Source organism: Electrona antarctica (genome assembly GCF_951216825.1).
Source record: "Electrona antarctica genome assembly, chromosome: 2".
NCBI classification, from domain to species: domain Eukaryota; kingdom Metazoa; phylum Chordata; class Actinopteri; order Myctophiformes; family Myctophidae; genus Electrona; species Electrona antarctica.
The window spans coordinates 37,283,463-37,308,644 of NC_136807.1; the positions used below are offsets into that span (position 1 = coordinate 37,283,463).

The 25,182-nt window shown below is 42.0% G+C and overlaps 2 protein-coding genes across 3 annotated transcripts; one reads left to right on the forward strand and one right to left on the reverse strand.

Moving 5' to 3' along the window:
- On the forward strand, window positions 1–8,024 carry ybx1 (Y box binding protein 1). The gene is made up of 8 exons (XM_079490012.1): window positions 1–271; window positions 2,286–2,349; window positions 2,624–2,657; window positions 2,748–2,837; window positions 3,276–3,638; window positions 4,115–4,200; window positions 6,612–6,907; window positions 7,685–8,024. Exons 1-7 carry the CDS (start codon window positions 166–168, stop codon window positions 6,859–6,861), a joined length of 993 nt encoding a protein of 330 aa, XP_079346138.1. The 5' UTR covers window positions 1–165; the 3' UTR covers window positions 6,862–6,907; window positions 7,685–8,024.
- On the reverse strand, window positions 7,666–25,005 carry arhgef16 (Rho guanine nucleotide exchange factor (GEF) 16). Of its 2 annotated transcripts, XR_013788509.1 has the most exons (16): window positions 24,787–25,005; window positions 21,823–22,480; window positions 20,113–20,164; window positions 18,939–19,093; window positions 18,430–18,486; window positions 17,356–17,516; window positions 15,958–16,110; window positions 15,729–15,858; window positions 15,336–15,410; window positions 13,502–13,594; window positions 12,726–12,877; window positions 11,523–11,705; window positions 9,801–9,868; window positions 9,444–9,545; window positions 8,706–9,250; window positions 7,666–8,636 (listed from the first exon to the last, which is right to left on the reverse strand). XR_013788509.1 is itself a non-coding variant. In XM_079489911.1 (15 exons), exons 2-15 carry the CDS (start codon window positions 22,426–22,428, stop codon window positions 9,111–9,113), a joined length of 2,127 nt encoding a protein of 708 aa, XP_079346037.1. In that variant the 5' UTR covers window positions 22,429–22,480; window positions 24,787–25,005; the 3' UTR covers window positions 7,666–9,110. The 2 variants fall into 2 exon arrangements, 1 of the variants encoding a protein (XP_079346037.1); XM_079489911.1 differs by having other exon boundaries at window positions 7,666–9,250.
- Window positions 25,006–25,182: the final 177 nt, after the last annotated feature.

Sequence of the window (25,182 nt, forward strand, 5' to 3'; positions counted from 1 at the left end):
TAATTCTGCCCAGTTCGATCGGCAACGGGAGCGGATAGAGGAAAGCAGAGAGCCCGAAGGCAGCAGCCCCCACCACCGCCGGCCCAGGTTACCATCTAGCACCGGGAAACATACTAGAGACTGAGCCACCGCCGGCACAAGGCAAGCCATTACCAACCAGTAAGCATGAGCAGCGAGGCCGACACGCAACAACCACCGCAGCCCGCTGAGGATGCGGAGCGCCCATCCAGCCCGGCAGCCGAAGCTTCCGCGGCGGATAAGAAGGTCATCGGTAAGATTGCCGCAACTAGCCTAGATGGGCTAGCGTTGAGCTAATGTAGGCTCCAGCAGACACCGCCGGTCGAGGCGATGCGGCTGTAGCTCGTTGGCTAACATGAACTAGCTGATGTTAATCGTTGGGACGGTTATGCTAACTAATGTTAACATACATCTCCCCTGGTAACCTTGGTAACTCGCACGCGAGGTGCCGGTGGAATACAAAACTGACCACCTCTATATGGTTGGCAAAGCTGATATTACAACTATATAACGGATATATGTACCGATTTATTTTTTTTATTTTTTTCTGGACCAAATTTTTCGCAATGGCGGCAGTCCACGGCAACGTTAAATTAATGTCTTCCGTAGAAATGCCGTTGAACTTGATTCACGTTGAGCCGGTTTGCCACATAAATGTTTCTTACATGCCCGCAGGAAATGGACAGCAGACGTTAGCACCGCATACACTTTTAGTCAGCGATTGAGTGCAGTGACTATGATCTAGACGGCTAGCCCAATGAATGTGTGCATTGGGATTAATTTCTGAAGACACTAATGTGACTGCTCAATCTATTGTTTTATTTAGCCGGTTCATCGCGGGCCTTCCAGCCAGACATCCACCGAGTGTCAACCGGCCGGCTTGTTAAAGAGTCACTACTGTCGCATCAGTGTCAATGTTGGTTTCACATTGATTATTACTATTGGTTACATCGTAATTAAAACAATATTGGCACACATTGAAAATATTTATGGTTATTCGCGTTCGGTAGCCAGCTATAATTAAAATCACTTTTTTTAATTCTCCGCATGAGATTTTCTGTCGACAAAAATAATGTTTATATATATTTATGTCGTGATTTAAACTGAAAGCTGCACCCAACAACCCTCTCGGTTGAAAAATGACATTTTTGTCGAGCGAATGACTCGCGCGACTAAATGCATTCCAACGTTAGCTGTTAGCCTCCAGACATCTCTTTGTTCATGGGATTGTGTTTGGTTGAGAGTTGCAACACTTTTAGATGTAAAAAAATCAACCGTAATAGAACCAGCTAGAGCCCTCTGCCAAACCAACACGATCACGTTATGCCGTCAGAATGACAAACACCCGACTGTCAACAAATCGATTTTTGTTTAACTTGCAAATGGCTAACTAGCTTCTTCAGCTACAATGGCTGACTTACTATGCAGCAATGTTAGCCCGTTGGCTAGCTAACCATAGTAGCTTAGTGCTAGCTTGCCATTTCTGTGGCTAACGGGGCCCCCAAAATGTCCGCCGGGATAATGTAAGGATTTCTGTTGTACCGTAGTTGTGTTGAAACCGAGCACCGTGGTGGTTACTGGTGTACCCCTTAGTATCCGACTTCGGAATGTTGTTGTTGGGTTCAAGTGTTGGTATTTCACGTATTCGTGTTTCCTCGCGTTGGCTCTAATCCAACCACATGGTAGAGACCCAGTTAGCCACTTGGCTATGCTAATAGGCTGGCTAAAGCTTCCGCCTCGCTAGCATCTTAGGGCGCGACAGGCAGCACCACGTGTAAACGCCCGTGTGCTTAAGTAGTGTGGGGTAAATGGGACAGTGGCTCTCTGGGACTTGTATCAATCTACACATGTGTATAGCGTTACGTTGTTGACATTCATTTATGTCTGTTATTGCCCTTAAATAGCCCCACATTATTGCTGCCTCTATATCTTGAGTAATCTGACCCAACTGAATTGGAGCTGACCGGCTTAATATTGTTTACACACCATACAGGACAAGTGTAGTAATGAGTAGCTAATAATAATTCATTTGGATCATGCTTGGCGCTTAGTGCAGCTGGTGGAGAACACTCATGGGCATCAGCATCTATAAAAAGACTGACAGTTGGAGCTTAAATATAACTTCTGTTTACGAATATTTTTTTAATTTACATCTGTCCTACCATTAAGATGTTTTCTATGTTTCATTAAAGGGGGTGTTTGTGTTTTTTGTTGTGTGAAGCTGTAGACTGAGGTTTATTTTTTCTTTATTTTTTTTGTCATTACAGCAACAAAAGTCTTGGGTACAGTGAAATGGTTTAATGTCAGGAATGGATATGGTTTCATCAACAGGTGAGTAAACCCCATCTCTGTCTCTTAAAGACACTAATATGATCCTTTGCGAGTGTGTGTGAGAGCGAGAGAACATTCCCAATCCTATTATGGCTTTGATTTGCTTGCAAAGCTGGCCAGACGATTTATCTGCCTGCTGCCATGCTCTTATGCGCTGTAGTGCTTCATTAATCCATACACTTGCTGGTTGAGTCTGTAAATAGTGTTGGAATCTGATTGTACTCATACTACTCTATTATTGTAACTGATACCTTTCCCCCCCCCCCTTTGCTAGGAACGACACAAAAGAGGATGTTTTTGTACACCAGGTAAAAATAAATGTCCACAGGAAGTTTGTACTTAAAACATTGACGTTGTGTGAAAACTTGGTTTTGAAATCTAATATATATTTTTTTTAGACGGCCATAAAAAAGAACAACCCAAGGAAATACCTTCGCAGTGTTGGAGATGGAGAAACTGTGGAATTTGATGTGGTTGAAGGGGAGAAGGTAAGCCACAGATGTGCTTTAAGAATTCAGGTGTCTATTCGATTTGATATTGCATTTATATAGTCAAAAAAGGACAAATCTAATTCCTGGTGAATTTTTGCAGGTGAGAAAATCTCAAGCTGTTTTAGTACGCTTCTGCCATATGCAGTCTGCATGCTTCACATCAAACGGCACGTGCCATTCAAGCTCTTGATAGCGACTTGACTTCAATTTTAATACGCCAATTTGATTGCTGATTGTTTCAACCCGATTTCAATAAACATCACCCAACTTAAGAATGAGATGCTCAACTTGAGAAAAGTTGTTGTGATTTAATCATGTACCCACAATGGAAAGGTTTGCGTTAACTCAAATATCACAATGGGTGTCTGGTGAGTTGGGACGAAGGCTAATGAGCAACGTTGTTCTATCCTAAAAAATAAAATGTCAATTGCACAGGGAGCAGAAGCGGCCAATGTCACCGGCCCAGGAGGGGTTCCAGTCCAAGGCAGCAAGTACGCCGCTGATAGGAATCGCTACAGACGCTACCCCCGCAGGAGGGGACCACCTCGCGGCGGAGAATATCCAGATAACTACCAGAGCGACGGTGAGGGCGAATCCGGCAGTGGCGGTCCTGAAGGACGCGAACGTCGGGAACCTCGGGAAGGTCGTGAACCTCGGGAAGGTCGTGAACCTCGTGAACCTCGTGAAGGCCGTGACAAGAGCAGCCGTGAGGGTGCAGAGAGTGCCCCAGAGGGAGAGATGCAGCCACAACAACGCAGGCCCACCTACCCCGGCAGACGGCGTTACCCGCCTTACTTTGTACGTAGACACTATGGCCGCCGGCCCCCGTACACCAACGCACCACGAGGAGAGATGACTGAGGTACGCCGTCAGAGGGCTAACTCTCCTGAAGCAGGCACCTGGGGGTAGCCCACATCAAAGTTGGGCTCCCCATTCCAGTGAAGTCATACGCAACTCTCAACGTGGTTTGGACAAACAAATCTTGGTGTATCGGGGGCCTAGCCGATATACTGCAATTTGACCCCAGCTTTTTGCCCCTGTTTTTGGGAGCAGCATGGTGTGCTGCCATTTTTAGACTAGCACCAAACCCCTACAATGAAAGATGTTCAGTATGGCACAGCAAGACAAATCTTGTTATGGACAAACATATGTCCATTCAAATCATACAAATTATGATTCCTTTAGAACCTGATTGGAAAGACTCTTCTGCCTACTGAACATGATGTAGGGAGCTCTCGTGCCAGTTGTTGTTTGACTCGTCTGTTTGCTTTCAGGGAGGTGAAGGTGATGAGAATCAGGGCGGTCCAGACCAAGGCAACAAACCAATGAGGCAGAACTACTACAGAGGCTTCCGACCAAGGTTCATACCAAGGTTTGCATGTTGGCTTCATTGACGTAAGGCTGCAACAATTGGAGAACAGCATGAAAGCAATCTGAATTCTTATCTACCGGTATGCACTAATTGGACATTTGCCGGATAGTCAAGTGATATTGAAACTGAGTTTAAATTGCTCAACCTGTTCAGGGACGCTGTAGTCTCCTTTTATTGCAGCCTAAACTGGAATGGCAGCAACTTGTAAAACTGTTTTTTTCCCTTTTTTTTTGTGTTGTGTATGTGGTTATTCTGTGGGCACTCTGTCAATAATCTCTTTGAAATTGTAATTTGTTCCAGTGGATGACCCGTGTATCATTTGCATGACCATAAACCAGTAACTGAGTAAATACTGGGTCTTATGGTAAAAAATCTTGAGATAATTTGAGCCGTGACGCGATTGCGAAATTTGTAAAGAGCTGTTTGTCTGTTTATATGCATTCCGCTTTGGCAGCAGTTACTCAATAGAGTACCGAAGTCTGACTTTAAAACCACACCCCTGGGCAATGAAGATTTTTTCCTATTAAAAAAAATCCTAGACTTTCACAATATAAAAACGTTCCAAATATAATGCCTTTCAGGTCGCTCAATATTTGATATTTGGAAAATGTAAATTCATTCTGCCGTGGTACCTGGAAGTAGTGTTGTAAAACTAACTACTACCCGGTAGGAAATCATGGTCTCCACTGAAGCATGTCATGTTCTATAAAACATGACATTCCATAAAGTTTGTGCAGTTTTAGTCTAGTTTGTTTGATGTAAGAACTGAAGAAAGAAGAAAGTCCAGTGCAACATGCATGACACAGCGCCATGTGCTGTGTCTGTGCGCCGGGCGACTGCCTTTAGTCGTTGGGTCATTTCTAAGCCTGAGAATATTCTCTGTGCAGTGCCAGGTTTTCAGAAGATGGCATACCCATATCCTGTTCAGTTAATTTTCCCATAGGTTTGAACTGGAAACACAGATGTCGTCTATATGCGTTTCCAACTCAAATCTGATGTTGAGCCAAACAAAGCTCTGGGAAAATGAACTGGAAATGTTATGTCACCTTCTGAAAAACTGGAAGTACAGTTCCTATTCTAGTAAATTTAAAGGTGGCCTTTTATTTTCTTTGGATAAATTGGTACATTCCCAGTTGATTCTTAATAATCAGTAAAATGCCTGGACTTTTTTTTTTTTTAGTCGTAGAATTTTTGAGCCAACAAGAAACATGGTTTCTTGGTACTCTATTGACGATATACAGACCGCTGCCATCTTGCCAGCAAGGTGCTAACTAGGTTCAACTTCCAGGGCAAAGTTCTCAGTCCTGGGGACGGATTTCAGTCCTGAGGATTTCATAGGGGTCATTTAATGAGATCAGTGCAGATGTGCAAAAAATCAATTTCAGTCTTGGGATTTGTTTTGGCTTTAAGCCCTGTTCAACTTCCCATAGACTTCATCCAAACAAAAGTCCTCTCTAATTATATTAAACGATGTCAAACTCACCAACATTGCAGCTGTGCAGAAAGCTTGAATTATCTTCTTTCGATCTGTACATTTTTTGTTTAATAAAAATCCACCAAAGACATGCTATGAGCTACTTCCTGTCAAGAAATTCTGTGCAGGTTATTCTTTCCCAACTGTTCAGAGTTTGGGAGTGCTCGTTGGATATCACTCAACAGCCCTGCATACCACCTGTTTTGAATTTGCATATAATGCAGGAGGCAGCAGGAGGTTGCTTAACTAAAAACTTCCAAACTCCAATACTTCGGGAAAAAAAACACCTGCAAGGAATTTCTTGACAGGAAGTAGCTACAAGTCTATGTGGATTTTTATGAAACAAACATGTTGCAGATAGGATAATTCAAGCTTTTTGCACAGCTGCAATGTTGGTGAGTTTGACGTTGTTTAATACAATCAGATTTGTGTTTGGATGAATGGGCTGTCTATGGGAAATTGCACCTAGTTAGCACCTTGCTGGCAAGATGGCAGCGGTCCGAATATCGTCAATACACTATATCCTAATCAAATGCAACATGAAGACTATGCACTTCAGGTTGACCGTGTTGGCATTTGAAAACGACTGTTTCGTCAAGTGTTTGAGATAATCTTAGAAGGATCCCTGGCTACATTATTACATACATTATACTTGCCCTATATAACTCAAATTAAAAACATTATTTTAGTTTGTCTCTCACTCAACTTAATACTTAAGGTTAATGAGCATAGAAACACAATTTTAAATACTTTATTAGATTCAGGCTCCGCTGGACAACTATTGTAACTATTTCTAAAATATTTAAGGTTTAGTTAGAGGACAATTATAATGTATTAAGGCATATTTGGCTTATTAAACGGGGATCCTTTCGATTTTTTTTAAATGGCTCGTCACAACCCCATTCTTTTTTGTCTGTCGACCCAGAGGTCCACCTCGTCCCAGACCGGTGCGGGACGGAGAGGAGGACAAAGAGAACCAGAACCAGAACCAGGGCGAGGGTGGCCAGAACCAAGAACGCCCCCAGCGTCGCTACCGCCGCAACTTCAACTACCGCCGCAGACGCCCACAGGCTGGCGGCAAGCCTGGCCAGGAGGGCAAGGAGGCCAAGACAGGAGGCGACCCATCCGTTGAGAAAACGTCCGCTCCCGAGGCCCAGCAGGGCGGGGCTGAGTAGGAAAGAACCCGCCAACCGGCACCCACCATCTTTTACCATCGTCCGGGTGAGTGCTCGTAGCCTATTGGTAATCACAACTAGGTTGTCTCATTGAGTAATTGGCTTTCTTTACAGTTTTGTTGCTCTCTGATATCATCCTAGTTCAATTAAATTTGGCTGTGAACCGTGTCAGCAGTACAGACATTAACATTGGCTAAACTCTTAACATGGGCGGCCATAGCTGAACAGGTATAATGCCAGTATCGGGGAAACCGAAGGTGCCTGGTACTCTCTCCGGACAGGACAGTATGTGCAAATGTAGTGTACAATTTCAAAAAGAATACCCTGAAGGAGTAGGGTGAATTATGAACATTATGCTGGACTGTCTTGACATCTATTGTAAATTCATATCTAAAGGCAGCCATTGGTATTGGATGCTGACCCTACTGTACAAGAGAAGTAATTTGATTGGAACAACCATGGCTTTTATAATGGAAATTCTTTGGGCAAAAGTGTCTGCTTAGGCTGCAAGTTGCCCCCCCCCCCCCCCCCCCCCCCCTGGCCATTATGGATAATCCAAAGCATGAGCTGAATGAGGTAATGGTAATGCAATGGATTTGATAAAGCAAACTGTCTGGCAGCCTGCAGCCATCGATCGTTTCACCACCATATGTGCTGTTGGTGTTAGGCCTACTCTCAGATATCGCTTATGACACTTTTTAAGATGTACACAAGTCAGTACAGTGTCACATGACTGTAATTAAACCCTGTAATTCATTGAGCTGATTGTGCTACATTTATTCATATTCTCCCCCCCCCCCCCCCCCCCCCTCTTGTCTTCCAGTTTTTTTTGTCAACAAGAAACATCAAAGATCTGAGCAATAAGAAACAGAATTGACTTGACGATCGTCACAAGCTTGCACCATGCATTTGACCAGATTACCACCGATTGCCTGCAGAATCTATGCAGACCTGTTTTGTTCCATTATTTTTATGTGACAGCTACAAAAAGTTTTGGGGAAACAGCAGATGTTTTTCTAAATCGGTCCTAAGTTTTTACACCAAATGGTTTTTAAAGAAATGAAATTTGATATCTGGTCAGTTTGACATTTTTAAATAACTTTTTATGTATTCAAACATTTTAACAAAATGCAAGCTCAAATAAAAGTCAAAGAAGAACTGTCCCAAGTGTTTCATTTATTTTGCTGTAATAAAATGTACATATTTATAGAAATGTTGATTTGTTGTCCCAAAGGACATGTCTGTTACAGTACTAACTCATAAGGGGATAAAAATATTCTGAAGAATATTCTAATACTTTATTTCCAGTAGATCAATAAAATGTGACCATTGCAGTAGTATATTTAAAATGAGTTGCAACTTGCAGCCCAACTAGATATTCACATTCACAAGGACTGTACAGGTTCCAAATGTGCCCTGTTACAGCTAGAAATGGCTGTCTATTCACCATGTTGAAATCAAATGACATTTAAAAATACCTTCCAAACCGAAAAAAATCATGTTGCTATGTACATGGCAATATTACACATGCTTTCTCCTACACTCTTTAGGCCTGACATCGAAAATTTAAAAATGTTTTTTATGTCAGTCGTTCTCAAACATTTTCATGTAAAGGACCCCCAAATATGTAAATGGCCGCCGACCCCCATCTGAAAATGTTGTTTCAGGGACTCCTCGGAAGCAAAGTTGAGTTAAAAACGTTCACTCTGAAAGAATATACATTCAAAGAGGTGCGCCACATTTTCAATATTATTGAAAAATAGCAGATCTACAAGCTCGTAGCACAGCACTCTAACATGTTGTGAGCTTGTAGATCTGCTATTTTTCAATAGCTAAAGCATAACACCAAAGGGGGTTCCTGCCCTGAAGGGGTTAAGCCATGTCATGTGTTGCAGACATGTCCAACTTTAAATGTGACTACAGCCAATTTTAAATACTATTCAATTGGGAGTTAATATGATGGCGAGCTTACTCGCACAACCTTGTTTCATTGTTTCCCTAATGATAAAGTTCCTCAGTACGAGTTCAAGAGAGGACTGGATAGTGTATAAATACCACTTTGAGGGTAAAACCCTCCATTGTATTATAGCTAATACACATTCTTCAAACAGTAGAACAAAGCTGTGCAATTGAGTCACCATTATGATTTCAACAGTACAATCCTTTTTGACTTTGTTGCACATGTATCAACCAACATCCATGGGATTGACTTGATTGCTCATGTATCAACCAACGTATGTCCATATTACTCAAACATTGGTTTCTTTGCGTAGACGCTTCATGCGTTGCACATTGTTTTCCATGGTGGTAGGGTTGGTGATCTCTGTGGCACAGCTGGCAGGGAACCAACCTCTCTCTCCATCACGCATTCTTTCTCCATGGCACCAGTCTTGGAGAGAACAGATTTAAGACATTTCATTTTCAAACGCTTTGCATATTTCAGAGGAATATATAGCATTATATAGCACGTGTATAAAATGGGTGTCATCAATTACAGGTTTTTATACAATTTATTTTAAAGATCTGGTAAGGCCCAGCCAGCCACTCAACATTATTAAAATCACGCATATAAGGAGGCTTACCGTCTTCTTTTTGTATGACAATGACAACCTCTGCCTGTTGAAGCCCCAAATCGTCTGTCTCCTTGGGCATGTAAGCTTTGGTAGCCTCATATTGTGGTAGACCTTAAACACATTTTCACAATAACCTGATTTATGATGGTGTTGATACAATCCAAAGAATCACAAAATGCACTGCTCAGCCTTATTTTTCATCAATTCGTCACAATTCTAATAAATCTTGTCTGGTGTGTGTGAAACTACCTTTTAGTTGAAGATTTTACAATATTACAACTTAACCTTTCAAAAGGTTTTTTCATGTTGGAAAAAATGTTTCAAATTGACATGAAGGGAGAATAAATGTTTTAAAGGTTTCCTTACCTTCTTTACTAGCGTTGACAGTCGGCTTGTGCTCTCTAAGAGCAGATACCCAACGAGCACGGTCAACCCTGGATGATTAACAGAAAACACTTAAGATGTGAGCATAAACCCCAGGCTCGACATTGGCTAACACAAGTTATGTCCCAAACATTGCTATGCATGCAACAGTCCAGTCAAGATATGGTTTGACCCAGGAAAAATTGCAATAGTGATAATTCAAGATTTTATGTGATCCCTATAACATTAAACGTTTATTATTATTATTATACATAGTGAAATTTGGGGCCCTTCATGTCTCAACATAAGTGTTTTATCTGGACTGCACTGCACCAAAAAGTAGATCCACTAAATCCATGAAGGTTAACTTAATATATGATGGAGGAGGGTATTAGGACCAGTTAATACAATGACACGATACTATTGCAATTTCTCCTGGGTAGATTGACTTACAGTACTACATGATACATGAAGCTAAAACATTGTCAGTAGGGGGCACTATAGACAACATCAAATTTGTTTTAGTGGGTCGTGTTCAATTTCATTATTGTTTTATGCAAGTCAAAAATCCTCACTAAAATTACTATGCATGAACATAATACAGTATATCTGTGACATAGTTAAAACCAAATTGCACGTTAAAGAATTACTTCACCCCTCTATGATGAATACAAAAACAAAAAAAAGATAAACTCACAACTCTTACAGTAGCCCATAATGCTATGCAAGAGTCCTGTATTCACTGTGCAGGAGGATGCTATACACACACACCAGTCTTAAAAGTGGTGTCAGCTCACGGCAGAAACATCTAAAGAGTTAAGTCTTAAAGACAAAAAGGTGGCCGCACACACTGATAGCCAAAGAGCAGATTATTTATTAGTTCCTCAGGGTATACCCTGAAGAAGGCAGTTGCATCTGCCGAAACGTTGGTTTCTTACTCTGCGTCCTAATAAATAATCAGCACTTTGGCTATCAGCGTGTGTGGCCACTTTTTTGTCTTTTTAAGACTTATCTTTTTAGAGTCCTATATTCAGGCATATCCTCAGTACTTACAAAACACAATATTTCAGCTCAAACTTGACCATTTAAAACACTTCCTGGATGAACACTCACGCATGAACGATTAGTGTGCTGAACAAGTACATGCATGTTAACGCAATTCATGTTGAATTCCATGCGCATTGCACACGCCCAGAGGCACATTCCTCGTTCGTGCATGAGACTATTTACAATAGTGTTTTAAATTGTGTTTAAACAGTGTTTTATTAGAGGGTCAAACTATTTTTTAATCCTTATTTTAATGTATCTTGTTTATAAACAGATTATTAATAGTTTAGCTGACCTCCGTTTTCTTCCTTCACTGTAAACTGTAAAGGAATGTCCATGAACATTATGTTGGGGTGAATTAATTCCTTTAATACAGTTCTACTATAGTTACTAATTTTTATTTAGTAGTAGCATTATGTCTTTGCTTTGTCTGAAACCATTTTTTGTTTGTCTTTTCTGCTCAGTACAGTATGTTCTTTTACATTTGTATTGTCCCACTTTATTTCCTTTTATCATCTGTTTATTCAAACACTCCAATTGCTTTTCTGCAATCCGCCACAAAATTCACAACATCTAGCTCTTCACAATGTCAGCCCATGTTTGTGTAATTTTGTGAAATTAACCGTTTGTATTTGTAAAAGCTAAATGTGGGGAAAGTGTGTCACACACGTGCAGTACCTGGACTCAGCCACCAGGGAGATCTGTTCTGCTCTCCCATCACTGTTCTTGCTCATTAGCAGTCTAAGAGAGAGGGGATTGCTGCCCTTGGCGGGCGGAGACGCCCCTCCCTCTGCATCCTCTGCAAACTCAACCTCCACGTTCTCCAGAGTGGCGTAATCCATCACCACAAAGCTCTCCTCACTGGACGGACAGACAGACACATTAAGACCTGAGGACGATTCTACAAATGCCTTCTAAAACCTGAAAGTTTTCTAAAAAACCCTATGTTTCTATGTCAGTGGTTCTCAAACCATTTCATGTCAAGGACCCCCAAAGATGTATGTAATTGGCCGCCGAGCCCCTTCTGAAAATATGTTGTTCCAGGGACCCCCCAGAAGCAAAGATTTGAGTTAAAAACGCTTATCTGAAAGATTATATTCAAAGATTTGTGCCACATTCACGATTTTTCAAAAATAGCAGACCTACAAGCTTGTAGCGCGGCACTCGGTGCCACGCTATGAGCTTGTAGATCTGCTATTTTGCAATAGCTAAAGTATAACACAATGCTTGAAACACCAAAAGGGGTTCCCGCCCAGAATGGGTTAAAAGGAGTTTCTAAAGCCATTTTCCTCACATGGCACAAATTAAAACATTGCCCTAAGGCTGATTGGGGGTACCAGGTCTAGAAGTTATATCCATAGCGTCGCTAGACTTCTCCACCAAAAGGTCACACTAGTCACTAGTGACTAGTGCATTGTCTCCGTTTACAACAAGAACAGCAGAAATGGTGATGCGGAAAATGAGTGACTCAAATCAGAGTGACACATTCTTGTTAAATTGTAGCAACACAGGGTACTGCAGTTCAGTCAGAAAGTTTTCATATAACGTATACAAAGACAGCTTGGTCATGGGGACAATATGAAAGCTTACCTTTGCTCTAATTCAAACCAAACATGCACCCACATTCAAACACACACACAAGCTCCACTCTGCTGAGTTGACATGTTGAATGAGAGATCTCAAGTATGCGCCATACAACTCCCCCTCTCCCACCTCCCTCTTTCCTCCCCACCTCCAGTTCACATGTTCCCTGACAGTCACCACCTGGCCCTGCTCAAGTCCCCACATAGGGACTTGTTGTGAGTTTGTAGATTGCGTATTAGATTGTGTATTTTCGCTATGTGATAGCAGTAGTACAGAGTTCAGTAGAGTGCCACTTGCCTCTTTTTCTTGGTGACAATGAGGACATCATTGAAGAGGAAGAGGTAGTAGCTCCTGGTGCTGAAAGCCCTCCAGATACTGAGCTCTTCAGTGGATACAGCCAACTCTCCGCGCTTCCTCAGCCACCGCGATGAGGACACCAAAGGGAAAGGCTAAGGCATAGGAGTGTTAGCAATGCAGGCTTGCAGTCAAACTAATATCACATACATACAGTACCCCACTCTATGACCTTGTATTATATTTGGAAAGTTCTTTATGTATAGCAGATGATGGGAAACCTCCACACTGTCAGCTGACAGCTGTTAAGGATATATGATACAAGATCAACCAACTCCAAAATACCACAAACCTTCCTGTCCAGAGATGTACCTGGAACCCTTCCATTATAGTCATATTTAATTTCAGTTCAAATTAAACTTTGCTCGTATTTAATAAATATCAATGCCTGGGAAATAACACAAAATAGGAAATGGTACACAATGTTGTCAAATTATGTGTTACAATATAGAATAAACATTACATAACACAGATACATACTGTATTGTATAGCCTTGCGATTATATGAAATTCTCAAAACATGCAGTACATCAGTTGTTGTCCCCGAGAAAACATCTGCCAACCAGTGATAGGATTTATTTTCTTCTCCTAGAACTATAGGGAGTTAATTGTTGAGTGTCTGTTTCCTGCGGACCCGATAAGGCTAAGCTTTGACAACAAACGTGGAGCGGTGAGTTTCATTCCAATAAGACTCATTTCATGATGTGACAGCATCTTACCTTGATTTTACCAAAGTCCATCTGCTTTTGAATGGTGTACATCTGCTCCGTCCTCTCCATTCGCCTCGCTCCATCGTTGCAGCTATTCACCAACTATTGAAGTAATAACAATGAGGTTCGCAAAACAACACATGACATCATTACTTTTGTGATTTGTGAATGTGAAACTTTAACCCACCAGGTAAAGTGGGCTATCCCGAGTGGCGAGATGAGAATGATGGATTAAAGGACAATGAGAAGGCAGGACTGTTTGGGATGGGTCCATGACAAAGCACAGATTTTATGACCCCTTCCTGCCATGGATTAATGTTCAACTTTGGTCCACATTTCCACTGTCAACCAATAAACTAAACTGCTACTGAAATCAAAGATAGCAGAGTGTCAGAGACGCTGCCAAAGGAGACGAACGTCGGAGCATACTGTATGCGTTAGAGACGCTACGAAACAGGCGAGGCCCACACACACACACACACACACAATACTGACCCTGATAAGCTAAGGGTTACAGCCAAGTGCATTGGTGAGGACCTGTACAACGAGTACTGATTAAATAGATAACACTACATGCAGTAGGCTAATCACTGGGTTGATTTGGCAGTGGCACTGCCAACACACATTCACTGACTGGACTATGCTTTTCCACCACTTACTATCATACATGACGGTACATTTTAACAGCGTGCAACAGCCTGGCGTATTTTCCGGAAGTGCGTCATTTGTCTATGGCATGGGTTCTCAACAGGTGGTCCGTGGACCACTGGTGGTCCGTGAAGGTGTTGCATGTGGTCCCTGACCATGCATTTAGTAATGTAGGAAAGTGAAGATTCATATTTTAATTTATTGTATTGACCACAAGTTGAGAAACAATGCAGTAAATTGTCAGTTACTGGGAAGTCGGATGTCAAGAACTTCCACAGAAAAGTGAGTTAGAATCTCAAGGGAAACCATACCGGATTGCCTGGTTGAGTCACCATTATAAGGAAATGTGCCCATAATCAATCACAAGTGTCTGCTTACTCATAGAGTAAGTTACAATGAACAGCAACATGAGTTTAATATGGAAGGTTCATTTATTTTCCCCAAACCACGACCATATCCCCCCTCCCAACACAACAGTGGTCCCCAGGTTAATTCTCAGTCAGGGTGGTGGTCCCCAGGTTGATTCTCAGTCGGGGTGGTGGTCCCCAGGTTGATTCTCAGTCGGGGTGGTGGTCCCCAGGTTGATTCTCAGTCGGGGTGGTGGTCCCCAGGTTGATTCTCAGTCAGGGTGGTGGTCCCCAGGTTGATTCTCAGTCAGGGTGGTGGTCCCCAGGTTGATTCTCAGTCAGGGTGGTGGTCCCCAGGTTGATTCTCAGTCAGGGTGGTGGTCCCTGGTTCATAATCAGTTGAAAACTCCTGGTCTATGGGACCAGGCAACTACTGGCGATAGCAGGGCGATAGTCGATAGTCGAATAGTCGAAAAGTGGAACGTCGTTCAAAAACCTTAAATTACTTTTGGACGACATCGTCCGGCGATAGCCAATCAAATTCACGTGTTGCTTTGTTTATCCTCCACACAAAACGGTGATACATTTACATTACATACGGTAATGACAGCAGGAACACCCATTAGATTTTCTATCGCCAGAGTCGCCGCTGTTTGCCCGCTGTTAAAACGTAGGGATTCATATTAGGATTGGGATCTGATAACAGCATCAGTACACCACTATACTATCACATAGATCAGAACAAACTTTTCATTTTGGCTTGACATCAGGCCTGAGTCAGTGAGAGTGTTTGATCCAACTAATAGCACAGAGGGTTGTGTTCCTTGTGTACCGGTATGTATGCCTACCTTGCTGATGGCATGTAGCGCCCAGACAGCAGCAAAGTATTCAGCAGTCTTATCTGGTGTCTTTTGGCTGATAGTCTGTGAGGAGAAAATAAAAACGGATGAGTCTTTCGATTTATTTGAACTTGAAATCATTTCCCTGCCCAGGTGTCAACTTTAAAGAACTTCCATCTGAATTGACCAAACAAACTGAACTGTAGTGCCTAGTACTGTTCATTAATGATTTGTCTGAATGAAGTTGGTGGCATTGAGACATTCTGGAGAACAAATGCAATTAGTCTTGCATAGCCAGAAAACCATTCCACAATTTCCGAATGCTATAGAGTCTGGAACTACACCTCCCGTATCCGAATAGGTTGGCATTGACACATACAAGAGAATAAAGTTCATACTAACATCCAGTAGCAGCGGTAGTCTGGTGACTCTCTGCATGGGAAGAATGAGGAATGATATCATGGGGAGGCCGCCACATTCACTGCTCCCTTCAATCTGCTTCAGAACCTCCTTGAAGGCAGTGTTACTGATCCTGAAAGAAGGAAACAAACAAATACTAGTATAACATAGATTGTAGCATTAAAATACTGCAATTATCACTAAACAATAACACAAACAAGAGGGAACGTACAACAGCTTTTGTAGTGTCCTCTGCTGGAAAGTCTCGTTGGAGCAATAGACGATGTAGGGTTCAAAGTGGTGGGCTGCATGGTTCTGCACAATGTCACTGATGTCCCGGATCACCGGGTTCTCTTGGTGACGCCGCTCAAGGTCTTCGAAAAACCTGGAGGTACATTAGGCAGGGAGAGAGGGTGCTGATTCTGTTACTTACTTCACAATAGACCGGTCTATTTTTTGTCACTGTATTTGTCACTGTAAACAAGTTTAACAACTCCTCTTAATTTCCAAAGAACAGTAAAATGACACTCGGCTGACGAGAGAGAGAGAGACACAGACAGACGGACAGACATACACCTCAACACCTCAAGTCATTGCTTTATAAATTAATGTAAAACATGCAGACACCAGATGTATGGACACCTCTACAATTGCTGGCACATGGCATTCAAAACAGCAGCAGTTCTCAGGAGTATTATCATTTCAAAGGTTGTGGATTCCATTAACAGCAACAAGGCAGTAGAACCAGTTTGGCCAGCATGTTTTAACACGTTCATGGAGCCCACAAGACACCCCATACATAGTACGGTATGGTCTCTCTGAAACCTAGAAACCCATTCCCACTTCAGGCCACTCCCTTCCCTTCTCCCATGGCCACAAAAGGAATGAACAATGTTTTTATTTAGCCAAAATAAGATTATTTCTGCCCCATGCATGAGTATTGCCTTCCAATTTCACTCGCAACATTGATTCCTAGTTGATAAAGTTGAAGTTGTGTACACAATCATCCTTTGAACTACTTTAGGAACTGTGTATTTTGCCGTCTCTCTCTAGTTTCAAATGTAATCCTACACCCATAGATATTAAAAAATATAGATGCCTCATTGGTTGCTGCAGTTGGTTGGAGCGACCCTTCTCCAGCGGGAGGAGGAAGTCAAGCGGAAGTGCTGCAGGCATGCTGCGTCGCTGCCACTCAAGTGACTACTGGCCAATCACAGCACGTCTTTTCCGGGACTTCCGTTTACATTGCCAAAGCAAGTGCCGCTGGGAAAGAGGGAGTCGCGCCCCTCATTGGCCTACAGATAGTCGCCTTACGTTAAGTACCAGGAAGCGTGGCAAGCTTCCGCTATGCTTTGCAAGGAATCTCGGGAAAGCTTGCCTCCATGTTGCCTTCCCTCGAGATACAGACGCCCCAGAGCCGGAAGGTGTCTACCTTTATATGTCTATGCCTACACCTGCCATGTTGGGGACCAACACAGGTGTTTCAATTTGTCTGATTGGCACAGAACTAATTCATTTGTTCGCTTACCACCTGTTGGTCCCCAACATGGCAGGTGTAGGACTACATTTGAAACTCATGCATTGCTCATTCATACGAAAGCAGTGTCAGTGCGGTATGAGCGTGAACTACCTTTTACTAACATCGTGGATGACAGCAATGTTGGAGAAGAGATGGTGGTGTTCTGTGGTCGTCATGGTTTTCTTCAGAACGTCACTGTTCTTGAAGTGATGCACCAGGATGCGCAGACTGTGCAGGTACGAATGTTCTGATGTGATGATCTCAAAGATGTTCTGATGAATATCAAAGACCCAACTTACATATGACAGGATCGGTATGTTTCAGTTTAAAGCAACACTATCATGCTGTTTTGTGTATTTCATTACATTACTGGTTATTATAGTGCACAGAAACAATATTTCTGATATAACCTTAAAATCTAAATGACCTAAATCCCCTTTCTGTCTATTTTCTCATGTCCAGTCTCAGTGTTCCTACAGTTCTCATAATGCAGGCTATATAGAAGTGTATATTTGTACGTCTCTAAATGTTATGATGAATTGAAAACGGTGGACCCTCTTGTAAACAAGTGTAATGCTTTATGGTGTCGTCCACTCACAGTTAACAGTTTTTTGTATCGAGTTGTGCTTGAATGTACTGTAATTCTGCAAACTGTTAATAAATAATTCAATCAATCAATCAAAAAGCATGCGGGCAAGCATCAGCCTGGCACGCCCATAAGGTATATGGCCACCATTACATCAACCGGATTAAGTCACGATGATCACTATCTTTCCTCTCATAAACAGGGGTAGCAGTTAAAACCCTGAAGTAAGGGTTGTATGTTTCACCTACAACAAATATATAGAGAGAACAAATAGTTTGTACTGTCCTTTTAACTCCTATGGACCGCCCTTTTTTTTTTTAAGTCATTGATGCTTGAAAGACAGCAGTACATTGGTTAATGAACACTAGCGAATTAGACCCAGCTTTTGACACAAAGGGTTAGACAAGCTGAGACTGTAGGAGAGGGACTGAGGTTGATTACAATGGGCAGGGTGCGGTTGTATTCAGGCTTGTAGAGAGCATACAAAGTAGACCTTTGATATTTACACAGGAACTCCCGTCAGACTGCTCGTAAAGACATTTCAGATTGTCTTTCCCAGTCACGCGCACACACACGCACACACACACACACACTCTTACCTCTTGTCTCTTCCTTTCCTCAGGTGTGATCAGTTTTAGAATGCCCGTGTCCTTTACCTGTGCAAAAAACATAAAATTGGAAACCAAAGTCAGGTTGTCAAATAATATTTTGCTCTCGATACAGAACTAATTTTGGAGTTGAGTAAAACAATCAATTGAATGGTAATGTCTCCAGTCCAGTCCACCTATCACATTCTGGTCACTGTTGGGTCATCATCCAATACAAAATCATATCAGGCATTGCTACCAGATGTGCACCATCCCACTATGTCAAAGCACTTGCGACAATGGCTTTTCTTAATTCACATGCTATATCAAAAAGTAAATTCTGCTACAGCTAATACGGCAGTAAAGACATTTTTCTTTTAACAAAAACTATTATAGCATTATAGTGAGGACCAATATACAAAGATAGGCTGAAAATGTCTGAACGTACTTAAAACACATGATGTCCCACGTACTTAAAAAACATGATGCATAATTAAGAACAACAACACTGTTGTCTGTACCTGTGGAAGCTGGCTCCAGGTCAGCTGGGCTGGCCTGTACTTTACCACAATGCCCTGGTCCTCCTCAGGGGGATCTATCACTACAAAGTCATCCAGCAGCTCGTCTTGGTTTTGCAGCCCTCGCTCACGGATCTCCTGATAGAGGCGTGGTGTAGCTGGAACACATTGACATACCGGTAGACAAACATCAATAACACATGTGATTGATTTATACATATGGTAGATACATGTACATTACAACCCTCTTCGTTGATCAATACATTAAGTATACATATCTACATCTTCAGCTGACAAGAGTTTTGAAAATGTGTTGCAATTGGACACACAAAAGCATGTGTGTCACTGGGAGTTCTTTTCCCCCCTTAAAATCTGTTTATTCTGTTTCGTTTTTGGATTCTCACAGGGTACAGATTCCAGAATGATACAGGACTCATACGCAGAGCCATATGTTTTGCTACAGGGCGTATGAGTGATTCTGTTAGTCTTACAATGTGAGGCTCTTTCATCAGTTTCATGGCTAGTTTCTTAAAGGTGAGAGAGAGGTCACATATGGGCATGTTGCTAGCATAACCAATGTCAGGACAGAAGCATTGTGAAATCTGTCAGAATCCTTGTACGGGACTGGGTCACATGTGTTGGAAATTAAAGCGTGGGAGATCAGATTATTCAAAACAGAGTCAGTTGCTGAGATTCACTTGGGTTTAAAAGTATGGCTCTCATTGAAGCATTATGATTATCCATGTGGTGTAGTAGTAAAGATGCTGTGTACCATAACTGAAAAGTGAACACATGTGTATGTGTCCATAACACCCATGCCCTGCTGAAGTAATAATGTTGGTCTTAATACAGACTACTAATGATGCGATTGTAAATCATTAGTGACACTGACTAGCAGTTAAACAAGCTTGTGTCACACTACACATAACATGGACTTGTAAATATACAAGACGACAATACATCAGAATGCAGGATGCAGTAATGGGACCTGCTGAGAGAATTCAGTGAATGATTTCCTGTTATGTCCTCTGATGCTACCCTCAAGGCAACAGGGACAGCATCATTTGTTTTCCTTTTTTTATAGGATGTTTTGTGTTGGTCTGTTGGACATCTAAATTGTGGAATAATGTTGAATAGGGAAGTGGAAGCAATGACTCATAGAGAATATATAGCCTACCATCTTTGAAGGATCCCCCATGTTTTTGGTTCCTCTTTCTGCCCAGGGTACGCTATAAAGAAGACAGGAGCACAGCATGAGGCGAACTGTTAGGAATGTATAGGCCTCTATGACAAGACAGATACTCTGGCATTAATATGATCTCACTCTCTTAGCTCCGTATCTCTCCCTCAGTCAATTTCTATCGACCTGAATCTCTGTGTGTATCTGTCCCACGTTTTGGTGTTTTTGTACATTTAGTCAATTAGTTTTGCTTAAGTTGGTCATTGCATGTTTTACTGTACAAGATAGATGTTGCAATAGAACTGCTAAATGTATTTATTGATTTTATGCACCGTCACAGGTTTACATCTGTGACAGGTGTCTTACTTGATATTTTAAACTCTCAAAATCATTTTCACGTGTTCTAAAAAAAAAAAAAAAAAAAACATCTACAGTTGAACTGGCATCAGCGTGCGAGATAGGAATCCATCTTGGATACCATTGTCACTGTTACCAAAGAATAATTTGGCTATGGACAGCACCATGACTGTACTATGTGAGAGACAAATATTACACAGCTTGTGTGAAGTGGGTTTTCATTTGAAGATCATAACTAGCAGGCCCGGACTGCTGGCGTAGCGGTCTTGGCACCTAGGCTACGGTGTAGCCTGACAGCTCGTTGCAGGTTCGAGTCCCGACAGTCTTTGCCAAGTGTCACTCCCCATCTCTCTCCCAATTTCCTGTCAGCCTACGGTCCCATTTATAAAAGCCCCAAAATAAATATTTAAAGATCATAACTAGCATCTGTCCATATAACCTCTTAACATATACATTGCTCTGGCTGAAAACAGAGTTGCCAACATTCTCTTGAGAAAGCAAATAATACAAATTGATAGGACTTACCATATATATATATATATATATATATATATATATATATATATATATATATATATATATACCCAAAAAAATGCATATCAATACGACTTACCATAGATACAACGTTAAGAGATAAATAAAAATCCATTCCTTGAATACAGTTTTGGGATAAAAGTTATACATCCATTATATTTTAGCGTTGTACATCCACCGAACCTCAAAACAGTAGTATGTCTGAATGCTACACCGTCTGACTGCACATTGTGATTCTGAAGGAATGCAGAATGTTAACAGATATGAAGAGTCTGTGTGTGCTGCATTGTCCATTTGCGGGATGAATGTGAGGTCCTGTTGTCCTGTGTCAGTATGTACTCACACTCATGCTTCTATTTGAGCATCGATATGTTCCCCTCACCACTTTCAACAACAACAAAAACCCTACAGATTATTTCCCTTATAAAGTACTAAATAGGTTGATTTTCAGCGTCTCATGGACTCCCTCCCTTTTCAATTATTATGTGCTGTACCTTGGTTTGCCCATCATCCTAGATTACTATTTCTATGCATTTGATGTACCTGGTATTTACCTTGTTCTCGTATCTCAAATCGCTCTGAATTAAGAGCAATATGCCTAAATTGTAATGAACTCCTTTGAACCTTTCCTGTTCCTGTTTTCCTGAGGATCTTGCATCAGGAAATGTATTAGAGTTTTTCAGGGTTCCATCATAAGTAATATGACGCATTACTTGGCACATAAAGTAATATTGTATTGTAACACTACAAGTACCTAGTAATATTATGTAACATTACATTTTTATTGTAACTTCCCAGCACTTCCTTCCCTCCTACCTTACGTCCGGGGCTGCGTGCTGGTCCAGGGCTTACCGCCCTGCCCTCTCTGACAGGCTTGAGCTGAGTTCTCTCACCCCCACCTTGTCCCTTCGCCACTATCGCCTCTATGTTGAGGCTGGTCACAGCATTCCTGTAGGACTTGTTCCTGCGGTTCCTCCTCAAGGCAAAGCCGTCCCCGTCGCTGTCATAATCCTCCCAGGACACGTCGGGCCCCTGGGTCGAGTGACGGTTCCTGGTGATGCTACTGGAGCCGCTGCGAGAGTCCTCCAGTCCCAGGGGGAAGGTCACCACTGTGGTGTGGTGCCTAGTGGTCCTGGGTCTGCTCGCCGCCGCCAGGCTCCTGGGGATGAGCTGCTCTGTGCCCAGCTTCAGCGCTGCAGGGCTTTTGGTGCTCAGCACCACCTGTGCGGGTGGTGCTAACATCTCGCCCTCCACGTCTTGCTGGGCCGGTGAGGTATCCGTGTGGGACACGGGCGAATCTTCTGACGGGCCGTAGTGATTGTCTGTGACGGTTATCAGGACTTCAGAGCAGAAGCGGCGCTCCAGGATGAGAGGCTCCTGGTCGCCTGTGGAACCGTCCGACTCGGACCGTGTGTGGGACATGGTGCTGCCGCCCACCTGTCTCCTCTGCCTGATAAACTCAGCTCCTTAGCATCTGTAGAATGGGGGGGGGGGGGTAAAAATGAGTACAGTACACATTACTTTCTCTTTGTTGGAACCAAATTGCCTTCCTGTTTTATTTTTGTTTTGTTTATTTAAATGAATGGTGTGAGCTTGCTAAATAATGATGTCATGTCAATCAGTTAGAGGATGGGTGGTTACTATGGCTACCATTTATACCTGGCAGTGTGTGATGGCTATAGAAAAGAATACCAGCACTCACGTAGTATCCTGGAAGGATTAAAGCTTTATTTTGTTTCCCCCCCAGCAGCAAACAACAGTAAGGACGTTTCGGCCCGAGAGCCTTCTTCAGCGTAAATCTGGATTTACGCTGAAGAAGGCTAGTATTAAACAACGTTAAACTCACCAACATTGCAGCTGTATGGAAAGCTTGAATTATCCTCTTTCAATCTGTGTTTGTTTCATAAAAATCAACCGTAAATCACGTTATGAGCTACTTTCCGTCAAGAAATTCTGTGCAGGCGATTCTTTTTTTTGTTGGAGTTTGGAAGCACTAATTTTCATTGCTTTTGCTTCATTATTTGCAAATTCGAAACAGGTGGTATGCAGGGCCGTTGAGTGACTCTAAACTCCAACATTTAGAAAAATAACCACCTGCACGGAAGTTCTTGACAGAAAGTAGCTCATAAAATGTCTACGGTGGACTTTTATGAAACAAAGACTTTGCAGATAGAGGATAATTCAAGCTTTCCGTACAGCTGTAATGTTGGTGAGTTTAACACAGTTTAATACAAGCAGATCAGACTTATATTTTTGGATGAATGGGCTATCAATGGCTGGTGTTGCAACTCTAGATTCAACCCATTATAAAAAAAAATCTAGTGTTTCAAATTGCGGCCACTCTTAGAATCTGAGAATCTCTGAGAATCAAGTATCAAGAGGTTTTATTTGTACAAGCAGTGAAATGTTAGGGTGGCATGTTCTGCAAAACTGTGCCAACAATATCAATACACTGAACACACAAGAAAGAGCTAATACTGGACTGCAATATAAATATACAGAACAAGAAATACAATAGGAAGGCTCACTTTCTACAATAGTATCAGATTTGCACTGTGTAAAGTCCTCTCTTAATGCCAGTGTACTTATATATGGTATAGAGACATATTACAGAAGGTATATATACATTTGTACATAGGCTAGTATATTTGTTATCTCTGTACATTTAGTAGTCGTTTCTAGAATGAGCAAAAATACATAACAGGGATGAAGAGCCTGGCAGCTACATGGACACTCATAAGTGACACTCATGGCATTTAGAGGAAACATGTCATAATCTAAACCTCATGTTTCCAAAGGCTCAAGAGAAGGCTATCCTCAATCTTGAATGACATAATGGAGCAAACGGCAGAGGGGAACGTATGGGCTCAGGCTCAGCATGATGTGGACCATTTATCTTCTTTTTACTTGGCTATATGATATCTCTAGCCCTTTTCGGAACCCTGTATGTCCTATGCCTTTTGTATTTGGGATGTATTTAGGATGACATCCCTCCCAAATGAAATGCCATTTGGGATGACATGCCAATTGCCAAATACATCATCCCAAATACAAAAAAAAGTATACAGGGTACGGAAAGGGGCTATTATGTGATATATCGTGATTTAAGTGTAAGTTTCCAACGCAGTGAGTGCAGTGAGTCCAACCAGAACCAGTCAGGCATGTTAGTTGCCAAACGATGGCAATCAACCCGTGACTCACCACACACTCCTCCACTGTACCCACACACACACAAACACACCAGAGAGACCTGTTCCCGTCCTAACCTGTGCGCTGTACAGAATTAATTCAAAGTACTCATTTCTATTCCATCCTACACCTACACATGTTCCTGTCTCACTTGTTTAATATGCATGGCATCTCGAGTCTATTCGAAAGTGGGCGACAACGACAAAGTAACCTTGTTATTGTCATAAATGACAACTATGCTGAACAATTTACAAGCTAGCTCCCATATATGTGACATATGCATGTGACATACAGTACTAGTAATTATTACACGACAGCGCGCACCTTTCTTTAACTAGCCTATAATAGTGAGATAGGCTATTTAATTTAATGTATTATTAAACCGCTAATAAAGTTCTTCATACCTGATACGATTTATGCCGCAGCAGCACTCCTAAAGTCTTTCAACTATTTGTCTCAGATCAAGACGGATTAGGAAAGGGAAAAATGTCTGCCTTGCATTCCCATGGTTCACAACAACGAAGTGACACCCTTTTTTCCTCCTCTTTCTTTTCACAAGTATGTTCAGTGCAGGGTGCCTGTCTCTCTTACCTGTCCACGACGTTGTTCCGGGAAAAACGCTTCTTGAAATGCCAGGTCAGTGAGGTTGTCCTGAAATCTTGGTCGTGTTGTTGTGTTTGAGGGACTCCTGACTCCTCCGCTGTGTCATATTATTTTCTTACTCACTCACTTCCTCCTCACTTTGCACTGGCCCCCCGGCTAATCTCTGCGCGCTACGTCACTACAGGTGAGGCGAGTGACAATCAACATAATAACAAGCAGTGTTGGAAAAACTATTCACATCATGTACTTTGTAAAAGTATCAATATTGCAGTGTGGAACTGGAATTACCCTCTGCTACAACAAGTAAAAGTCCTGTGTAAATTTCCTTGAGCAATAGTTAGCACTTGGCCTACTTTCCACCACTGGTGAGTGTGTGTCAAAGTG

Excerpts from the sequence above, each read along its gene's own strand:
- ybx1 (XM_079490012.1), top strand. The coding sequence starts at position 166 with ATGAGCAGCGAGGCCGACACGCAACAACCACCGCAGCCCGCTGAGGAT. Across the intron at positions 2,658-2,747 it reads AGGATGTTTTTGTACACCAG|ACGGCCATAAAAAAGAACAA; the intron begins GTAAAAATAAAT and ends TATTTTTTTTAG. Across the intron at positions 4,201-6,611 it reads TACAGAGGCTTCCGACCAAG|AGGTCCACCTCGTCCCAGAC; the intron begins GTTCATACCAAG and ends CTGTCGACCCAG.
- arhgef16 (XM_079489911.1), bottom strand. The coding sequence starts at position 22,428 with ATGTCCCACACACGGTCCGAGTCGGACGGTTCCACAGGCGACCAGGAG. Across the intron at positions 15,411-15,728 it reads GACTACCGCTGCTACTGGAT|ACTATCAGCCAAAAGACACC; the intron begins GTTAGTATGAAC and ends TTCTCCTCACAG. Across the intron at positions 12,878-13,501 it reads TGGACTTTGGTAAAATCAAG|CCTTTCCCTTTGGTGTCCTC; the intron begins GTAAGATGCTGT and ends CCTATGCCTTAG.